This window comes from Sinohyriopsis cumingii, chromosome 1 (genome assembly GCF_028554795.1).
Source record: "Sinohyriopsis cumingii isolate HCF-2022 chromosome 1, ASM2855479v2, whole genome shotgun sequence".
In the NCBI taxonomy this organism is placed as follows: Eukaryota; Metazoa; Mollusca; class Bivalvia; order Unionida; family Unionidae; genus Sinohyriopsis; species Sinohyriopsis cumingii.
Genome location: NC_142961.1, coordinates 122,704,412 through 122,726,952, shown reverse-complemented (window position 1 = coordinate 122,726,952; position 22,541 = coordinate 122,704,412). Strand labels below are relative to the sequence as shown.

At 37.4% G+C, this 22,541-nt stretch overlaps 1 protein-coding gene and 1 long non-coding RNA gene across 4 annotated transcripts; one reads left to right on the top strand and one right to left on the bottom strand.

Annotated features, from left to right (window-relative positions):
* Nucleotides 1-2,691: 2,691 nt before the first annotated feature.
* On the bottom strand, nucleotides 2,692-10,337 carry LOC149807782 (uncharacterized). The gene is made up of 2 exons (XR_016423474.1): nucleotides 10,173-10,337; nucleotides 2,692-3,003 (listed from the first exon to the last, which is right to left on the bottom strand). It is a non-coding gene; the product is annotated as an uncharacterized LOC149807782 (long non-coding RNA).
* Nucleotides 10,338-10,447: 110 nt separating this feature from the next.
* LOC149807781 (sodium-dependent glucose transporter 1A-like) lies at nucleotides 10,448-20,256 on the top strand. Of its 3 annotated transcripts, none has more exons than XM_089970551.1 (4): nucleotides 10,448-10,587; nucleotides 11,260-11,522; nucleotides 14,839-15,124; nucleotides 18,743-20,256. In XM_089970551.1, exons 2-4 carry the CDS (start codon nucleotides 11,268-11,270, stop codon nucleotides 19,825-19,827), a joined length of 1,626 nt encoding a protein of 541 aa, XP_089826677.1. In that variant the 5' UTR covers nucleotides 10,448-10,587; nucleotides 11,260-11,267; the 3' UTR covers nucleotides 19,828-20,256. The 3 variants fall into 3 exon arrangements, with proteins under 3 accessions (XP_089826677.1, XP_089826685.1, XP_089826693.1); XM_089970559.1 differs by having other exon boundaries at nucleotides 10,453-10,582; XM_089970567.1 differs by lacking the exon at nucleotides 10,448-10,587 and adding an exon at nucleotides 10,588-10,726.
* Nucleotides 20,257-22,541: the final 2,285 nt, after the last annotated feature.

Here is a 22,541-nt window from a genome sequence, read left to right as displayed (position 1 = left end):
TTATTTTGGGTAATTATTATATTTATTTTTCCGTCGTGGGTAAACATACCTCTTGGGTGAATACCTAGTACAGTCAATAACGGGCTGAAAACAACTCTTTGTTGACATGCGTGTGTGTTGGGCCCATTCCCACTCATGAAAGCCCTTCATTCAGGTCGCTAGGGACATACAGTCCTACGACATGACGGTTAACTTAGCAGTGGGATGTGGCACTAATTCCTTCCCCCAGGAACATTTAGCATCCCGCTGTACGGGAATAAATCCGTCGCACATGCTCTTTTGGGCGCACGCGACGTAAATCCAAGTAATCAATCAATCAACCTAGGTGAATTCGCTAAAGTGCGAAACGGAATTTTAGAGATTCGGAGAGCTGTCCAGGCTGATAAAATACCACCCACCCACCCCAAGCGAACGCCGGGCGGTTTGAGGTTCAGAGGTGACAGGCGAGTTCCACCTGGTTTAGTTTTAGTTTTTGCATCTGGTTTAGATTTAGCTTTTAATCATTTTAGAATTACCCGTCAAAGAATATCACGTCTTTTTCAATGTTTGCCAGGCGCTCCTCAGTTATAATAGCTACTGTCGCAAGAACGCAAGACAGTACATTTTTTCTGGACTCGGACACATGATGTAGTCGATCTAACGTTTTTCCGTATACCTTAACCACAAGGCTACCGAACTCTTACAGATATACAGAGGAAATTTAGATATATAACTGTATGAAGGAGAAACTAATTTCTTTGGAGTGTAAATATATTTTTTAAATAAATCTCTGTATGTTAGCAATAACGCATTCATTTTATTGAAATGAAGTTTTACCTGCAAGTCACAACGAGTTATTAATAGCGGACTGGAATTTTTGTGAATGTTTGGTATAGTAATTTTGTGTGAAATATCAGATATAAAAATTGCTATCAATTGTATGTGAAATATGTCAGTAGTCTTATATAAGGTGGTCTTTCTGGATCATACCTTATTTTGTTTGACGACGGCGACGATTCGATGGCAAGTCCTTGGTGGGTTTGGGAGGGGGGAGAATAGTGCTGTCATGTTCAAAATAGGGGTTTGGGACAGAACACCCCCTTTATAAAACTACTATAACATCTGGTCACAAGTTCAAGTGACTGTTGCGTGGACTGAAGCAAAATCAAAATAATTTTAAAGGACTTACATGAATTTTTTTCAACTTTATATGGAAGTCAAAAGTGGATCAAGTTAAAAGAAAGGTTATGCATCAACCTGTTTAAAGATAGCTTTGCAATAATATATATATTGATAAATTTATATTTGCTTTGAAAATAACATGGAATCGTGGAACTCCCTTAATAAATTATTTATCAATTTGTTTGAGTATGAAATATTTGGTGTTAAACACCTGTTCTTTTTTGGTGATGAAAAATTTGATTACATTATCCACAATGACAACAACAGCAAAATGCATTTTGATTTGTGACATGCAGGGAATGATTATTATTGATTTTTATAGTTTTAATGCTAAATGTGGTTTTATTTTTCAAGGTATAATTCAATGCATCAAGTTCTTTGGCAACAGCTAGATATAATGACACAGGTTAGACCATTTATTCCTCTGGAAATTGTATTTCATAATAATAAAGGGTGTAAAGAATTTTACAAACCACACTTGAGATCGGATGTTAAACCAACATGTGAAAAGAAAAGGAACGAAACTTTCAATTTGAAAATTGATGTGTGGCCTAACATATATCTAAAGTTTTTAAAACAACAATAGATTCAAAATTACTATGGTTTCAATTTCATGTTAGCCACAGAATTATACCAAGGAATAATTATTGAATAAAATACAATTGTCTGATACCGATAAATGTAGCTTTAGTATAAAACAATTTCTTTTAAACCGGAAACAAAAATGCACGTGTTTTGGGAATGGGATGTGATAAACATGTTGTGGAATGGTGTACCCCACTGGATTCGGAATAAAGTTAACATATATATTGTGCCAAATGCAAAGACTATAATAATGGGAGATAAGTGTGCAGATGGAATACATGAATAACCTTTGTATTTTTGTTTTCTTCTGGTCAAATATTACTTCTATATATATAAAATGAAAAAGATTGTGCCTGGTTTAGAAGAGGTGAGCGTTTTTCTTAAGGACCACTATACTTTGGAAAAATATGCTGCAATTAAATCTGAAAAGAAAGAATCATTTATGTTGATATGGGAAGAGTGAGAACCATTGTTAACCTGTTGACTAAGATAAATTAGTGTTATAACTCAAATTCACGTTTTATAGCATGATGTACGTTATAGTGTATGATGTGTATGTAATAAATAACGTATTTCATTATTGATCAACTGATATGATCTAAAAAATTAATTCTCTCTTTCTATTTGTTCTCTTTTCTTCACTATTCTTTCATCTTCCAGTGATGAAATCTCATTGTTTATAACTATTTTACCGATTAGTATTATATGTATCATCTATCTTCTTAGCTTATTTCAACAAAACGAAAAGAAATAGAAGACAAAATCGTATATCATTTGATTTGAGCTATCACCAACAACGAGTGTCGTTGCACCCAAGAGGTCTTCACGGATATTGTTAATATTCATAATAAATAGTAACGGAACTAAAACAGAGCTCTGTTGTTTCGTCAGCTGCAACATACAGGCTACTTTGTTCGGCATTACTTACAAAAAATGCTTGTAGACTATTTATTTATTTATTTATTTATCGTGTGCAGTTCGTGCTCCTCCATTTAACCGCGTCATCATCAGCAAGGTGCAAAGCCTGCAGTACACCGGGTAACTTTGTCAGTATACAGTTGTTTACAATGTGTGACATGGTCTGTAGAGCTCCACATAAACAGGAAGAATCAGTGGCCTGGCCCCATCTGACAAGGTTGGCTGCACAATGACCATGTCCTGTCAGGAAGCGGTTCAGCGTGGTCCACAGATGACGTGCAAGATTGAAGTTAGGAGTGCAGACAGATGGATCATCTACGAGGGAGTGATATACAACATCTATAAATACATAAGAAGCTATCAATGTCACTACACTTTAATTTATGTATTAAACGTTTATGCCAAACTCGATCAAATGTTTTACAGACACAACAAAAGGCCACACACTTCATCTTTGCTATCAAGCGCAGTACACATAGTATAGAAAATATCAATTAGCTGAAATAACATATAATTTGTTTCGAAGAAAACCGATTGGTATTTGAAGATAAGATGATCTGAATGTAGGTGTTTCTATAGGCGCTTACAAATATGTCTACCTATAACTTTCCCAACACGAGTCGATAATGAAATAAGTTCGTCACTTGAAAGATCAATGGCACATCCGTTTAAATACTCTGGAATTAGTTTTGCGGTTTTTCATAAAGATTGAATTTTTTACAAGGGACATGTTGATTATGAATCTTACAGTTCCTTTGAGCAGGTGGTGATTTATTTTACCCACGCCCTGTGTTTTGTGGGAGCATTATAGCAAACCCTTCCAGGATCAACAATAATATTATGCACTAAATATTAACAAAATAACATATATTTTAACTTCAGATATTGTTTGCCATTTGTAGCAATATCGAATACCGACGACCACAGCTTAATCAGTAACCTAAGTTTGGGGGAAAATGACTTGTAAATGCAAATGACACGTATGAATTTGAAGAAATATCGTCCGAAGTTTTGGCAACAAAAGACATCTAATTCCAGACGTAATTAAATAGACAGTTCAAACCTCGTGTTGATGTGTATGTGTTCCGTCCGAGACTGGATACCAAAAGTCAAACTTTTGGACAAACAATAACGAAGATTCGATCAACGGCTAAAGGGCGTTATATGACTGTGTAAGTCGGCATCTGACAGGTTAAACCACGATAAATTTAGAAGAAAAAAAACCAACATTAAACCCTTATAATTTTAATTCTTTATAAATGTATTAATTCTTTTATTTTTATTTTGGTTTTTTGAAGATATTTTGTATCATTTCTAGAGCCTTTAGCTTATGAATTCTTGTTGAGGGCTTCTGCAACGCAACTATTTACAGAATAGGGGATTCTCCACCATTAACGTAACAGCTACGTCAACATCAAAGAATTTATAGCACCAATGGTAGGCGATATAAAGTTTTGAACATTCCACATCATCTAAATTTGAAGACGAGTTCTGAGGAGAAAATAAATATCCAAAGCAAAGGTTATTCTTGGTTTTTTTTTAAACGTACAAATGAATCTTGGATTGAATGATCTCATCATAGCATTGCAGATTAATATTTGTCTATGCTCGTCAATAACCAAATTTATTTCTTTACATTTATTTTATTGTTCATTAACAGGTTAAGCTACCTACATGAGCTACTTATAAATGAAATTAACACTATCAGTAAATGGTTAAGTAATCGGGTCCAAAAGTCAAACGAACTAAAGCATTAACATTGACAGTTACGATAGGGGATGAGCGTGATCTATCTCCCACCAACACATGCCTCGTAACTATTAGGCCCCAAGCAAAAAAATGTATTGCCAGAAAGCGCGGACCCAAGGCGGTTGCCTCATTCGCCTTACCATATTGCCGGGCCTGTAATTTCATTTGTAACCAGCGTTAGTAAAAGACCGTCTAGTGTACATGCAACATTTTGTCCTCCAGATTTAGATCAAACCGTCAAAGAATGATTAATTTTTAGAAAACAAAATACATGTCATTTGAATCTGTCAGAATCAATTTATTTATCTCTGAGGCCAAAAGGTCGTTATATATATATATATATATATATATATATATATATATATATATATATATATATATATATATATATATATATATATATATATATATATATAATGCTTTTGCTTTAATTTGAGTTCCACGGTCAGCAGAAATGTCAAGGGTGCTTGTCAGCCTAGGAACTGTAAAGCAAATGTATACAGAGAGTTTTCTTTCCTTGCTATTAGGTAGCAATACGGCAAAATTGAGGCAGAACGACTGAACCCGCCACCTGGACCAAACTATATACATCAAGGTCACCAGTCTTTCTTATATGCCGCCGGTCTCTCTCATATGCCACCAAATTATATCACGAGATAAAGAAGAGAGACAGAGAGAAATAGTATAACTTGCTAATTACAAACTAGTGTTTATGTTTTAGTTACAATCAGAGGTAGGCGTAGCGTACGTTAAGCTATATTAGTTTAATTTCCTGAGAATATAGGGTTCATTTGTTTTCATCAGTTTGCTGCCCCAGGCATTATATGGTTTGCCTCTTACAAAATAATAAAATGTCAATTTACGTAAGCTAAAAAAATTAAATGCATAAAAACCCGTGCTAGATTGTTGTGGTTATAGATGAAGACAACATCAGCATATACCTTATCAACCTCTAGTTGTGCCCTAAAACAATTGAATAAATATTATTAAACTACGACCAGTACTGCTTCAGTTGCAACAGCGCCGAGGGCGAACATCGCCTTGGGCGCCCCTTCATCCACCCACCCACCCACACTTGGAGAAAAATGCTTTAAACTCTGCCAAATGATGATTCCCCACCCCGACTGGCACCCCGAGCGGTTGCCAGTAGTATCGCCCGCCCAATTGCGACCATCATGACTACTACTGCTACTGTTAAAGACCGATAAATCATCCCCTCACCCGTGATGATATTGATTTTAGGGTCTGTATCAGCAGCCATAGCCGCAAACCTGCACGCAGGCGACTCAGCCATTAGGGTCGTTCAACACTGACAAGGAGCAGCAGTGGTGTCCGGCAGCCCCCTGAGCGACCGAGCAGCCCTCTTCAGAAATGCACTGCTCACTGCCTTGCATGAGGAAGGGGCTAGAAAAGATGCCGTAAATATTGCCTGCTCTAAACCTCCCTGTCTAGCTTACCGTGGTTGACATGGACCCTACTCCAGCGGTCGAAATACAAAGAAGAAAATGAGATTGTTTCTCTCACACTCGGAGCATGGAATTTGTGCACCTTACTGCACAGATATGACGCGGAAAGACCCCAGAGGAGAACCATCCTATTAGGAACGGAACTCGCCATATACAACGTGGATATTGTTGCCTCTGGCGAGACCCAGCTTGCAGGAGAAGGCAAACTCTGTGAGAGGGGCTCCGGATATACAAAGACCCTACTTCAGCGGTCGAAATACAAAGAATTAAATGAGGATTGTTCCTCTCACACTCGGCACATGCAATGTTCGCACCTTAATGGACAGAGATGACGTGGAAAGACCCCAGAGGAGAACCATCCTAATAGGAACGGAACTCGTCAGACACAATATGGACACTGCTGCCTTTAGCGAGACCCGGCTTGCAAGAGAAGGAAAACTCGGTGAAAAGGGTTCCGGATACAATTTCTTTTGGAGCGGCAGAGGAAGTGAAGAGCGCCGCGAGGCTGGTGTCAGCTTGGCAGTGAAGACAGCACTGATTGACAGATTGGCTGAACTTTCCAAGGGAGTAAACGACAAATTCATGACCATGAAACTCCCTCTCCTGTCTGGAAGAAAGCACCTTACCATCATCAGTTGCTACGTTCCATCATTGACCAACCCGGATGAAACGAAGGTCAAGTTCTATGAGGATCTTCACTCCGTCATTGCTGACGTTCCAATGGCTGATATGCTAGTCATTCTTGGAGACTTTAATGTAAATGTACGCTGTGATCACGTTGCCTGGGATGGAGTGCAAGGAAAGTACGGAGTGGGTCACTGTAACAACAACGGTCTCATTTTGAAGCAGACATGCGCCGAGTATGAACTGCTGTTCACCAATACAATCTTCCACCTCCCACCCAATACCAGACGTGATGGATGCACCCTCACTCTTAGCACTGGCATTTCATCGACTACGTTATTGTCAGGAAGATGGACAGGCAAAATGTGCGTGTGACCAAGTCCTTGTGCTGCGATGACAGCTGGACAGGCCACCACCTCATCATCACCAAGCTCAACATCCGCATTAAGCCCAAACGACGCCAACAGGGAAAGAAGGCTCCTAAATGACTAAACATTACCAAGCTGACACGTACCATTACCAAACAATCTCTCGTGGATGAAATCGAAGAACGTCTGAAATCCACCCCTCTGGACAATCAGAATGTGGAGACCGACCTGGCGGCAATCAGAGATCTGGTTTACAGCACAGCTTTGGAAATCCTAGGACCCTCAACAAGAAAGTATCAAGACTGGTTCCATTAGAACTGCGACGAGATAAAGCTGTTCAAGATGAGAAACACCGTCTCCACCCAACTTACCTCAACAACCCCAATCCACCTCCTGGAAAGATGCGTACAATATACGCAGAAAACTCGTCAGATGCGAGACACATGGCTGAGACACAAAGCTGATAAGTTTCAGCGCTACGCAGACATGCATGACATGAAGAACTTCTACAACGCCCTGAAAGAAGTGTATGGACTTATATTTTCCGGCTCTTCCCCCCTTCTCGGCGCAGACAGGGATAAGCTAATTACTGACAAAGACAAGATTCTTCAACGTTGGGCTGAACACTTATACAACGTCCTAAATCGCCATTCGTCCATCAACCATGAAGCCATTAGTCGTCTCTCCCAATTACCCATCAACGAAGCACTGGATGACCCCCCCCCCCCCATTGCTAGAGACACAGAAAACGACACGTCTGCTATCCAGTGGTAAAGGCCCTGGTTCAGACTCTATCTCAGCTGAAGTCTACAAGGAAGGGGCACAGCCCTAACAGAAAGGCTCCACCAACTGTTTTTAGTGATGTGGCAGCCAGAGACGATCCCCTCCACTTCAAAGACGCTTCCATAATCCACCTGTATAAGATCAATTGGAACCGCCAGGACTGCAACAATCACCAGTGTATATCCTTGCTCTCAATCGCAGGAAAGATACTCGCCAGAATCCTACTGAACCGCCTCACTACGCACTTTGACTAGGGACTCCTGCCAGAAAGCCAGTGTGGATTCCGAAAAGGTGGGACCATCGACATGGTGTTTGCTGCGAGGCAGTTACAAGAGAAATGTGAAGAGCAAAACGCCGACCTCTTCTCCATCTACGTCGATTTGACAAAGGTCTTTGATAATGTCAGCAGACAAGGCTTGTTGAAGGTAATGACAAAGTACGGATGCCCGAGAACATTTATATGTATGGTACAGCATTTCCACGAAGGCATGCAGGAAAGAGTCCAGGACAATGGAGAGACGTCTGAGACATTCCCAGTAACCAATGGTGTCAATCAGGGTTGTGTTCTGGCACGGACACTGTTCAGTCTAATGTTCTGCTCCATGTTGACTAATGCTTTCAGAGACAGAGATGTTGGAGTAGGCATTAGGTACCGTACAGATGGAAAAATGTTCAACCTCAGGAGGCTTGAAGCGAAAACCAAAGTTATGACAGACACCATCAGGGAATTCTTATTTGCTGATGACTACGCCCTCAACGTTGGCTAGAATCCGACTTGCAGCGTTGACAAGTTCTTCAGCTCCTGCAAAAGCTTCGGTCTCACCTTCCATATCAAGAAGACTGAAGTCTTGCATCAGCCAGTCCCTGCAAACTCCTTTGTTGGTCCCAACACCACCGTCAACGGCCTAAAACTCAACGTAATGTACCGCTTCACCTACCTTGGTAGTACAATGTCACAGAGCATCGCTAATGACGACGAAATGAACCTCCGCATTGCCAGAACCAGCTCAACTTTCGGCATAGAGAAATAGAGGAGGCATCAGCATCCAGACCAAACTAAAGGCCTACAGGGCAGTTGTGCTCTCCACACTAGTTTACGCATGAGAAACGTGAACTGTGTATCAACGCCACGCAAGGAAGATGAACCACTTTCACACCACATGTCTAAGGAAAATCATAAACATCAAGTGGCAGGACAAGGTTCCAGACACTGAGGTACTCGCCCAAGCAGGTCTACCCAGCATCAACACCATTCTGATGCAGTCGCAGCTACGCTGGGCGGGACATGTTGTACGCATGCCAAACCACCGGCTGACCCAGGGACTCTTCTTTGGCGAGCTACAGAAAGGACAGGGATCCCACAGAGGTCAGAAGAAACGCTTCAAAGACAATCTGAAAGCTGCATTGAAAGCGTTGAACATAAACCCTGATACCTGGGAGCAAACAGCAAGCGATCGAGTCACTTGGCGTTCCTCCGTGAACAAAAGCTCCAGGTTGTGCGAATCTAGTAGGACAGCTGCTGCAAAGCTGAAAAGGCAAGCCAGAAAATCGCGTGCCATCAACCCTCCTGGAGACGTCCCACTCATCCCTTGTCCCTTTCGCAAACGAACATTCCGTGCAAGGATTGGCCTCATCAGCCACATGCGCTCGCAAAGAACAGAACCTGCCCCTCCAACCCTCGGATGACTAGACTGGTCCTCTGGAATAGACGAACAACAGTATCAACACAGATTTGGGAGGTTGATTTATCGGATTACTACTGTTACTACTGGTATTATTTTCACTTGTACTGAAATGGTTTTTACTTAATAATTAATAATAATAATTACTACTACCACTACTGCTGCTACTACTACGGCTCCGGTGGTCTAGTGGTTAGAGCGTCCGCTTCGGATGATGGAGATCGTGGGTTCGATCTCTCGCCGATTCATACCAAAGACTTACTAAAATGGTAGTAACAGATTCCTTGCTTGGCACTCAGCATTACGAGGTTAGTGTTAGGACGGTCAGCCTGGTGTAAGGATAATGTGACTCCGTGAGACATCACGCTACATGTCTGCAGCATGATGCTCCAGTACTAGATAACTACAAACTGCAACACTGCAGACATCATAGCGATATGACTGAAAAATTGTTGAAGCTACGCTAGAAATCCAGATCACACACACACACACACACACTACTGCTATTACTACTACTAACAATAGGAACAAGATTATTATTATTATTATTATTATTATTACTACTACTACTACTACTACTACTATCTGTATGCAACTACTTTATTTAAAGATTGTAAGACAGTTAGCTGTACAAATACTAATTTGTCCTGGAATTTTCAAATAATGAACAGCTAGAATTAATGGGTCCGATTTTCTCTGTATTTCCTGCATGTACTCGGTGCTGACGTAAACGTAGAACACATTTAATTTTACTATATATTCTCTACATTTGTTTCTCAGTACTGACCTTTCCACTGTGTGACAATCAATACAAATCATATTTTAATTTAAAATACCTTCAAAGATGACTTCACGGTGAAAATTATTGTCAAATGTTGACTTGCTAGATTTCACTTCCGGATCATCATCAAGGCCTAATTACTCACTGTGCACTGTCCTCGAAATACACACAGACAACAACACCATGAGCTCATATTATCAAGAATAAACAGTTACCTTTAAATCCCTACCAAAAATGCTCAAAAACCCCACTTCTATCACCGCCAAAATGAGAGAGGAAAAAATGTTTTAAAAATAGACTAGAACTACATTTGTGGGATCTTAACTGAAAGTATTATTGTGACGTAATTCCCTGTAATGTTTTATTTAATGTTGAACTAGCGTTATCTCGTCTGGTTCTTGACTCGATTCCCCAGCTAACACCCTGACGTGGACAGCAACCTTTGGTCACGTATATTTTAACATAGTAAGGTAAACTTCATATTGTAAACTATACTTCACATTGTATTGGAATATGCCTCTTGCACTGTAAACTGGTTAAAAACAGGACCAGTATTGGAAAACGTCTGTTTATGCTATTCACTGGTCCAGGGACAAGTCTAATAATCAAGTAATCAATCTACATTTACTTTGTATGAAACGAACTATTCCCGGTGTCAAATTTCAGATCACAGATAGCATTACAATATCTGTTACACAATTTATAAGCAGTATCAAATGCTCTCAGACAATGCGTAGCTATTTTATATTCAACGATAGATGCAGCCTATTCGGCATTTCTCACGAGAGAAAATGATTTAAAGTATTGGATAATAATCATAAATAATAATAAACATAATGGTAATAATAATAATAATAATAATAATAAACATGAATTATACATGTCTTTGATAATAGAAGTATAACACTACTACTACTAGTAGTAATAATAATAATAATAATTAAAATAAGATTAAAAATAATAATAATAGTAATAATAATAATAGTAATAATAATAATAGTAATAATAATAATAATAATAATAATAATAAAGAATTATGACAACAACAACAACAAAAATGTTCATCATTGGTATTATTTACAGTTGACTTTTTTTCTTCTTAACTCATTCCCATGTAATATGATTTAAACACATATTTCTAGAATCGGAAATGACGGGCAATCTTAATGAAGAAAGACAAGAAAATCAGGTGACAGTCAATTCTGAGTTGTATAAGGGCCAAGAGGAGACATCATTCCTCAAGCATGTTGATGGAGAAGTTGAAACAACTGAAGCTAATCTAGTTAAGGATGCCTCATTTGTCACGAATGATCGAACCAGATTCATCCAGAAAATTAGAATGGATGCTGTTTATAGATCAAAGTTCTTGTTGACAGTGTGGATATGTATTTCGTGTATTGTGGGGGTATGCTGCCATTGTGTTTTTTTTAATTTATATCTCATTCACATGTGTATGTATGTGTGTGTGTATGTGTGTGTCCATGTGTGTGTGTGCATGTATGTATGAGTCATTGAGAAATTAGTAAATGACTATAGATACTACATACTGGATTCATTGTAAATGTAAACATAAGGTTAATAGCAAATAGAACAACGTAATGACAACACGTCATAAAGTATGTAATAAAATAAAATCCTTTTGCACGATAATTATAGGTTACTGCATTTGTATGGGAAAATATGAACAAGATTTTGGGATGGAATACTGCACGACCTTGGGAGTGCAGTATATCGATCCGACAAAATGAGTTCATATTTTTCCATACAAATGCAGTAACCTTTTTATTATATGCTCATTTTTTTATTCTACCTAAGGCTTAATTGTATAAACAAAAGACACTACAAGAAACATTACGTAAATGAATGTATGCCATATTCCGAACTAAATACACAAGCACATATTCATCATTACAACAACAACATTATTACTGCGAACATAACTCCGCCCAGATAAATTCGAACTTAGTCGCATGCTCGATATAACTTTCGAAACAAAATGTCATGTCTAGTTAAAATTGAAATTTGGAGTTGTATTGTGAATGAATGTGCATTGCAACAACTTTTCCATTTGATGTGGAATTGATAGATTTTTGTATTTTTTTTGATTCCACAAAATTTCAGGATTATGGGCTGGATTTGTATCTGACAATTCCACATGAAATACATGGGATTGAGGGGCCCTGAGTGGTTGAGTGGTCTAAAGCGCTCTTCATTACGGATCACTGCCATCTCACTTCTGTCTGCGTGGGTTGGAGTCTAGCATTCGGATAATGTGGATATGTGAGAAAGATTGCCAGTAGCTTCTTGTGGGTCAGTGGTTCTTCCCCCAGTTTTCCTGGGTTCTTCCTCCACCATTAATACTGGCCGCCATGCATAACCTATTGTGTGCTGAAAAATGGTATTAAACCCCACAACAACAACAACATGGGATTGAAGAAGCTAGGGAGAAGCGTGTTGACTTCTGCAAATGTTTTTCTGTTTCTTTTATTGAATGTTTGAAATCATAATGTAGGAAAAATATGAAGTCTTTCAATTGCAGTTATCAAAAAGATGCTATGGAATTTAATGCTTATTTCATTTTGTGTGCAGTAAGGAGGATGTAATTGCACTTATCATCAAAATTACAGTGCAGTTTCAAAATATGTAATCAAGATTCAGAACCTATGACATGGCTCATGTAATTCAGATTTGCAGAACTGAGAAAGTACATTTTGAGTAAATGCAAGATGTAAAACTGTAAGTATATTTTTTTTGCCATTCTGATCACCAGCTAAGGAAGACAGCATATGACTTGTCACTTGTATGTTATTCGTAAGGACCTTTTTTTGCGTCTGTTGTATATTGTAGCTAGCCTAAATCCGAAACATTGTATCTATGCGAAAAGTGCCAAAGCAGCTGGTAAGTGGCAGTCCACGAAACGTCTGTTTCAGTTCATTCAAAAACAAATTTAAACAATCACAACGTAAAGCGCCTCTTATGCGAGTGTGCATGATTTGTTTACAAATCAAAAGTGCTGGCATCTGCGTCCATTGTTTGTTTACAATAGAAAGTAGTTCATTTATGCACGTGCTATATGTGTATTGGCGTGCGGATTCAGTATCGGGTAATACTGCACGATTCTGACAATGTAAAGTTAACAGAGGAAAAAATGAGCCTATAATAATTTTTATTTTATGACTTTATCTCATTTTGATTTTTATTCCAGAATTTAAAAAGATTACTTGTTAAAAAATATATGCGATTAAAAGTTACTCAATGATATTACCCAAGCAAAACAAACATTTCCACTTATCAAACATGGGGCTAATTCTGGATGTTCAAATTGTGGACTGAAATAGGATCGAATTATTATTTCAACATAAATATATATATATATATTCTTGTTTCAGGAATTCATAGAAGTGTTTTTTTGTTTTAATGGAGAAACCTGTGTCTGCCTGCATTTGTAGTCCATACAAATCTGGGGGCCCATGTGTGTATCCCATGTAGACATATGTGCCAGCATGTGTGCAATTCCTTCTATACCGTGCAAACAACTTCAAACCTTAGAATATTATTGGGACTGGTGCTTCACGTTATAACTATACATTGACACTGGGTGTGAAGAGACAGGTTCAGACTTTGACCATGTGGTATATTCTTGTACCCAGAAATTTGACACAAGGGACACAGTTTAATGGGACCAAGCGGAGGAGTCCTGGGATATGCGTGTTGAAAAAACTAGTTTTCTCTTTGTAACTTGTTGAGTTTCATTTAAGAAACAAATAGAGTTCTTGAATAGGTTTCTTCTGTTTAAAGCGAAATGTGACTAGCATAATAGAAAGTTTTCACCACCAAGAAACACATCTGTAACCAGTGTGTAATGGTCATGGGTTTGTGTGGGTAGATTCACCACCAGGAAACACGATTGTAACCAGTGTGTAATGGCCATGTCTTTGTGTAGTTAGATTCACCACCAAGAAACATGACTGTAATCAGTGTGTAATGGCCATGTCTTTGTGTAGTTAGATTCACCACCAAGAAACAGGACTGTAACTAGTGTGTAATGTTCATGGATCTGTGCGGGTAGATTCATCACTAAGAAACATCACTGTAACCAGTATTTAATGGTCATGGGTTTGTGAAGATAGGTTCACCACCAAGAAACATTACTGTAACCAGTATTTAATGGTCATGGGTTTGTGTGGGTAAATTCACCGCCAAGAAATGCAACTGTAACCATTGTGTAATGGTCATGGGTTTGTGCAGGTAGATTCACCAACACAACACACAACTGTAACCATTATGTAAATGTTGAATAATGTGGACTCACCCAACATACACTTGTCTCTTAAGAAGGACTACTTTTATTAATGTTTCTTCCACAGTAGCCACCATCAAAATACTGTTATATATATTTATATATATATATATATATATATATATATATATATATATATATATATATATATATATATATATATATATATATATACATACATACATACATACATACATAGTCATAGGCACTAACTCCCCTATCCATCTTCTCTTTTCACATATAAACATGTTTTGCTCCATCCGTAAAACTTAGTGTGGTTTGCCACTACGTGTTTGCTCCCCTCCCATAAGAAACATTATGTGGGCACCCATGATCTATATCTATACATATATTACAGGTATCAATATATATGTTACAGGTATCAATACATATTTTTCAGGTATCAATACATATTTTACAGGGTCTGTTCATTGGACACACAGGGCCAGCGTTTCCTGACCTTCGTCTTATAGTGAACAAGGACATTACCACATCCTCCTGGCTGCTAACAGCATGGACCACGGGGTATCTGGCTGGATCTCTAATATCTGGGGTGCTGTACGATAAATTCAACAGGCTTTTGCTTCTTTTTCTGTTCATTATGGGCATGTCTTTGGCTGGTGGCATTGCGCCATGGTGTTCTCTCTTTCCACTGATGGTGGCCATGCGAGCAATCGGTGGAGCTTGTCTAGGAGGATGGGATACTGGTATTGTTCTTTTACTTTAGTATTCCAGTACATACCATACTAAATTATTACACGATCAGATAGGCCCATGCAATGTTCTTTCACTTTCCTATTCCAGCTCTCCTGTATCTCATCAGACCATGACAAAATTATTACATGATTAGATTTGTCAAAGCTGCGTTGACTGGCGCAATTTTGTCACATCAGCAGCACTCAGGATGCATATAATTTTCAGATGAAGTTCTATTTCAAGCACGAATCATCATTTTTTGTGATTCACTGAGAACTGTATTCCTTTCATGTGTGTGTGCGTGTGTGTGTGTGTGTGTGATTTGTATTTTTAACATAGCTTTAGCAAGTTTTCAGTCATATCGCTATGATGTCTGCAGTGTGGCAGTTTATAGTGACGTCTAGCACTGGGGCATCATGCCGCAGATATGTAGCATCGTGCCCCACCCAATCACATTATCATGACACCAAGCCAACCAGTCCTAACACGTCTTAATGCTTAGCGTCAAGCAAGGCAGCTGTTGGTTCCATTTTTATAAGTCTTTGGTATGACTTGGCCGCGGTTCAAACCTGCGACCTCCTGCATCCGAGGCAGATGCTCTAACAACTAGGCCACCAGAGTGGTATATTCCTTTCATGGTCTATAATATAAGAAGTACGCTAAATTTATTATTGATATTCTTCATCGTCTAAAGTCTAAATTGTGTTTTCTTTATTACTCTAATCCTTTTTTTTAAAAATCCCGTCAAATATATTCAAGCATCCACCTACAAAAATAAAGTAATATAGATTGTATCCAAAACTGCTGTATGAACTATAACAGCAGTTTTGTGGTTTCCAAGTTCATTGTCAGTATATCTTGTGGCAAAGATAGGTTTTTTTAACGGTCCTTACAATAACTTTCACAGTAACATGATTTACATCGTTCTAAATTTAATTTTAAATTTCATTTAGATTTTTTAAGTTTTTCAATATTAAACCATAATAAACTTGTGATAATTTTTGTAGAGTTATCTTTTTTACTTTGAGCTAATTCGGGGACCTAATCTTGTTGACCATTCAAAAACCCTAGAGCACCTTGAAAGAGGTAGATAATAATATGTTTCTATATAACATTTTTGATAATTGAATAAAACATTTAAGTATTTGTCGTGTCATATTAATGACTATAGTGGGTAAAAGGATACTCCAAAGTGTCATATTAATGACTATAATGGGTATATGGATACTGTAAGTGTCATATCAATGACTATAATTGGTATAAGGATACTGTAGAGTGTCATATTAATGACTACAATGGGTATAAGGATACTGTAGAGTGTCATATTAATGACTACAATGGGTATAAGGATACTGTAGAGTGTCATTTTAATGACTTTAGTGGGTATAAGGGTACTGTAGAGTGTCATATTAATGAGTTTAGTGAGTATAAGGATACTTCAAAATGTTACATTATTGATTATGGTGGGTATAAGTATATTGTAAAGTGTCATATTAATAACTGGTGTGGGTATAAGGATACTGAAAAGTGTCAAGATACTATTCATAATTAAAAATTAAACACCTGTATATATTTCAAGTAAAAAATACATCATAAAAAAGATATCTTCTTTTTCCCCACACGATTTCCCATCTGTTGAAGACATTTTGAATTAATTTGTAATCATCTACGATCTTTATGATTAGTTTTACTACACATGACAATATTATCAAATATGTATGAAGGTAAGCCCAGAATAAAGAGAAAATTAACAAATTATCTTGTAGTGTTCTCTTTGTTTTAGTCTAACATGACATAAATATTTGACCCTAAGTATGATATATATATATATATATATATATATATATATATATATATATATATATATATATATATATATATCTGTGAGTGTGTGTGTGTGTTCAAAACAATTGTAGTACTAAACAACACTTTATTATTGAAAAGCTATTTAATTTTAATACAAATAATTTGAGGATAAATTAACAAATTAACAATTTGTAAAAAATATATGAAGTCTGCAGTCTCAAAGTTGTTACTTCTATGAGTGTAAAATGCTGACGGATATATTAGTGTAAGTCTATTCCAATCAGTATTACTCGAAATGTACTTACATTTTGCTGTGTACAAGACTGTCAGAATGTGGCATAGTGTATAAAAGAAAGAGTAAGTGGCTCTGCTATTGTTGTTTATAGTATATCAAAACCCCAGGACATAAAATAGATTCTCATTTAGAAATACTTTGCCTTATTACATGGAAAGAGAACTTTCCGGTGCATTACTTGGAAACAGAACAGTTCAGTCTTACGTCTCAATAATTATTTAGCGAGATATTAAATGACTGGTGCAAAAGGTATATAATAAATATAGTGTGACTTGACTGGTACAAATCAAAAGGTTGAAATAGCCGCTGACCAGAACATTGAAATGCAAACCAATCTCTAACAGAGTTCAGCACAATCAGACATGGCTGACAACCTCGATCAGTCATGAGTTTATGAAACTTTGGCTACTTATCCAGTAACAATTCCATAAAGCAAATGGGAGCAAAAAGGAAGAAAATGGCCGTCCTGCTAAACATGGTAAACCTGAAAAGGATGCAAAGTATGACAAATATAGTCTTTTTAAAAAAAACATTTGAAAAATGAAATTGTCTGTGGGTTGAATGTGATAGGAATACAGAAAAACTGTTGTATTCTAGCTGTTTGCGGTTTCCTGATTTAGGTGACATTGTGTAGATCAAGTGACCTTTACTGTAATACTTCCAACATAAGGGATGACCCGATTCATGCTCATAGGACAAATAAAGAACATTTTGTAACTGAGCTTTTGTATTGAATCTGATGTTCTTCAGGCCCAGCTTGGACCTGTTAATATGCATGTTAGATCTGGTTCCGTCGTGTGCTTTTTCATGACCTCAGTTTTATAAAGTATTATTAACTTTCCAGTTGATATACCAAAATATTTCGCAGCCGATTTTAAAGGTGAATTAACTAATCATGCATGACAAAGGACACTTGTCACTCCTTGTTTATTTTAGATTACATTACTTGTCAGTACTTACATTAATATGTACTATTACCAAATTCACAGATTCTGTCTGACCCATTCTGGCCATGTTTGGACACAACCATTCAAGCTTCATATCAAATTGGCATACCATGTCAACAAACCTTACAGATTAGTCGATGCATCACAAGTCATCCTACCTTATCCATGTCAAAATGAGCAAAATAGACGTCGTAACCTTGTTACCATTCCTCTCATTCCCAGTGAAGCTATGGCGGTTGGCTAATAAATAGTACACCAGTCAATCGAAAATTTTATTGACAGTTTATGTCAGTTTTGAAGTTTGTAGTAGTCATGGGAAAATTTAAGTCTGATGTAACATCCTGCATCTATGGCTAACGTCAAAAGTGTGTTTGAGTTGTTATAGCCATGTGCTTGTGAGATATCTGTAAAATGTTCTCTTAAACTGTTTGCAATGATGAAATGTTTTCAGCAGTATTTTCTGGAATATTATTATAAAGGAATATTTACACTTGACATTTTTGTATCCATTAGTTGCCGTAGAAAGTGATAAAATGTTTTTAACAAGGTAATTGATTGGTAAATTTGTGTGTATTTTGCAGGGGCAAATACAGTGATTGCTGCTATATGGGGTGTGGACGGTCGACCTTACATGCAGACAGTACACTTTTCTTTTGCTTTTGGCGGTTTAATTTCGCCATTGATAACGGAACCATTTCTTGCCCCAAAGAGATCTCTATCTGAAATAGGCAAGGAGTCTCTGAATGGAACAGAAAACACTTCATTTGCTGAAATATCCCACACGAGTATTTTGCCTAGCTGTTCAAATTCCACCAATTGCACCATTACTACTGATCTCGAATACTGGGGCGAGACAAAAGTACAGTACGCATATTTGATCAGCACGATAATTGGAATACTATCTGCAGTTCCGTTCCTTGTTTCATATCTACGAAGAAATTCAGAACCACGGAAAAAAGAACAGCAAGAGGCAAATGAAGCTAGTCGAAGAATATCTACTCAGATTTCAAATTTTCAAAAAATTGGAGTGATGATCCTTCTCATGTTTTTCTTGCACGTTTACTGCGCTGTGGAGGACACGTTTGCCAGCTACCTTATGACTTTTAGTCTTCTTCACTTAAACTGGACTAAGTTGAAAGGTTCTCTTGCCACAACAGTATACTGGGCAAGTTTTGGGTTTGGACGATTTTTAGGAATCTTTATCATCCGTTTAATGCATCCAACTAAAATGCTGTTCCTTTACTGCTCTTTCATGGTTATCTCCCTGGCCGGTTTTACGGTAGGGAGTGTTCTTCTGTTCAGTCCAATTGTTTGGATGTTTTCTTCTCTCACTGGTCTAGCCATGTCAGTCGTCTTCCCTACCATCGTCACATGGACGGAAGAAACCGTAATGCCAGTTTCTGGAAAAATAGCTTCTTTGTTTGTGATAGCTGCCTCAAGTGGCACAATGCTAAATCCATTATATTTAGGCTATCTAATGGAGAATAAAAGCCCACTATGGTTTCCGTATCTGTTATTAGGACAGAGCATGTTATGTCTGCTTATATTTGTTATTTTATTTATTTGTACCAAAACGTGCATCCGGCGTGAGTCTGGTACGGAACTGGAAATATATCATCAAGGGAAAGAGGAGGAACAGGAAAATTTGAACCCCAGTCATGCATAGTCCTGTTTTGTTTTGTGGGTCTTTTTGGTCTTTGTTACCCTGGAGTCATATGATTAAATTTTAAATATATGATTTGAAGTCAAATTTTCATTATTTTGATCATTTATCTTAATTATTTCATTTCATTCTTGTCAGTCTAGATGTTCCAATTTTTTTATTGTAAGACGTGGTATATTTTAATTATTTCATTTTAATGTTGTCAGTCTATCTTAATAATTTTGAAAATTATGGAGTGTCATTGATATCTCCACTTGATCAAGAAAAATTTAATTGCAAATTGTATTAATAAAGAAAAAATATTTGATGATTACTTTGTCCTCTAAGGATTTGACATAATGAAGACCGTAATTTCTAGGTATTTACTGTAATCAACATAAATACTGTTGTCCTGTCTTTAATGAAATAAAGAGAAAGCAGAGATATGATGTACTTTGTGTTTCCGTGTTTATGTTGTGATAATGAAACCTTTTAAAATAACTTTGTATTATCTCATGACGTACAAAATGACCATTTTTAAATGTCCTATGCCGTAAAACATACAAAAATTGCCCATGGAAGACAAAACCAATATACATTTTACTTTAATTAAAACTGTTGTCCAATTTCTAAATTTCCTTTCATTGCAATCCTCTATTGGTCTGTTAATATGTGTTAATCTTAACATTGCATATTACATAGTCATATCAGGGTTGCGAAATTCTTAACTTCTGACAGTTAATAAAAATGTCCTTGGCTGGAAATATTTAACGTTGTCATAAGCTGCATATGCAACAAATCGCTCAAATGATAGATAAATCGTGGCTTGATTGTCAGTTAGGAATATTGACAAGGAAATGGGACAAAATATTTAAATTTGTGGTCAGTCTTGTTAAGACCAACGATTGGAATAAATACAGACAAATTATGAATAAGAAAATAACCTGAAATATTTGCTAAAGAAATTTACAGGGGTAATATTGATGCTCAGCTTTCACATTGTGATAGAAGAGATCCCCAAACATGTCAAATTAAAGTCATCTTTGAAAGAGACATCCTGTATCATGGCACTCAAAATTACAAATAATAAGGCACTATTAATGAAAAAGATAAGGCTAACTTATATGAATATTTTATTTCAATTTCGACTATTGATGATAGTAATGTTTCCCTCTCTAGTTTTGTAAAGATGCCCTAAATGAAACTATATCCCTGAGTACAGAATTTTCCAATATTAAATCCATTCATGTGAATTAAGCCACTGGTCCTAATGGCCTAAGTAACTTACTGCTTAAAGGCGTTAAGTGAAACGATAGGAACACCAGTAGTGAAAGGGGATACCGTAGCCTCAATGGGAATTAACATTACAGACCCCCCTGGGACACTATAGCCTCAATGGAAATTTAACATGGAGAAAAATCGTGGGACACTATAGCCTCAATGGAAATTTAGCATGGAGAAAAATCGTGGGACCATATAGCCTCAATGGAAATTTAACATGGAGAAAAATCGTGGGACCATATAGCCTCAAGGGAATTTAACATGGAGAAAAAGGGGACTGTATAGCGTCAAAAGGAATTTAAACAGGGTGGGACTGTATAGCGTCAAGGGAAATTGAACATGGGATTTTTAAAAAAAAAATAAAAAAATTTTTTTTTTAAAAAAGGGGTAGGCAATCAAAAGTGATTCTCTTTTCGAGAAATGTGGGTGGCCCTGAAAAGGGTCTTTGGGTTTATGTTAATATTAATATTAACATAGATGGCATCTGTCACATCTTCTTCTTCTTCTTAAACTCCTTCTAACTGCAGGTTCATACACAAGTACCCTCTTGAGACATCCTTGTCTTTCTATGTAAACTCTTCTCATCCATAGACTAGTATCTGTCCTATCAACAACAGTCCACTTGGACCGGACATACATGAGCATGTCCGTCCTAAACATCATTGAAGACACAAGGGTGGATGATTCAACTGTGGTCCACATCTTGAGGCGACGAGAACAGGTGAATCAATGCAGTGAACTGCACTTATTTATAGGTAGAGGAAGGATTGAAACGGATTGAGTTCATTCACCAATCCAAACACACGTTACAAAATTCAGTCAGCCCGCATCCAATCCGAAGAGAGCAGTCTGTGACGTCACGTGGTCTATATAGATTCGCTAGCGCCTGTGTGCAGTCAATCTATGCGACAGTGATTCAAGATGACGGAAACTCAGAAAACGATCCATTGGGGTGCACCAGCAGTGGAGACCGCCCAAGGGAACCCGGACTTACTTTCAGAAGAGGTAAATTGGGATTTTGTGGATTTTCTTACCTCGCAAGAATTTGTTCCGGAACCTTCGTCCCTTCTTCATTACCGCAAGTGGAGAATTTTAGACAGAGACAGAAAGAAGAATTGGAGAAATTTATACAACGACAAAAGGAAGCGGAACAAGCTTTTCTCCAACAGCAACAGCAGCAAGAAGAAGAGGTAAGAAAACAAGACGAAGAAGAAGAAGAAGTAGTAGCAAAGAAACAAGAGGGTGAAAATCAAACGGTCACGATACTGTTAGACATTTTAGCGGAGTTAAGAAGTCTGAAACAAATGTATCAGACTTCTTTATCACGACCGAAGAGAATACGACCTTCCCGAGCTAAACACGTCAACCCTGTGACTAAGCCTGTCTTACCACCCTTAGTGATTTCAACCAAATCATCATCATCATCAACATTACGCAGTCCAGAAGTAGGCCTTGGC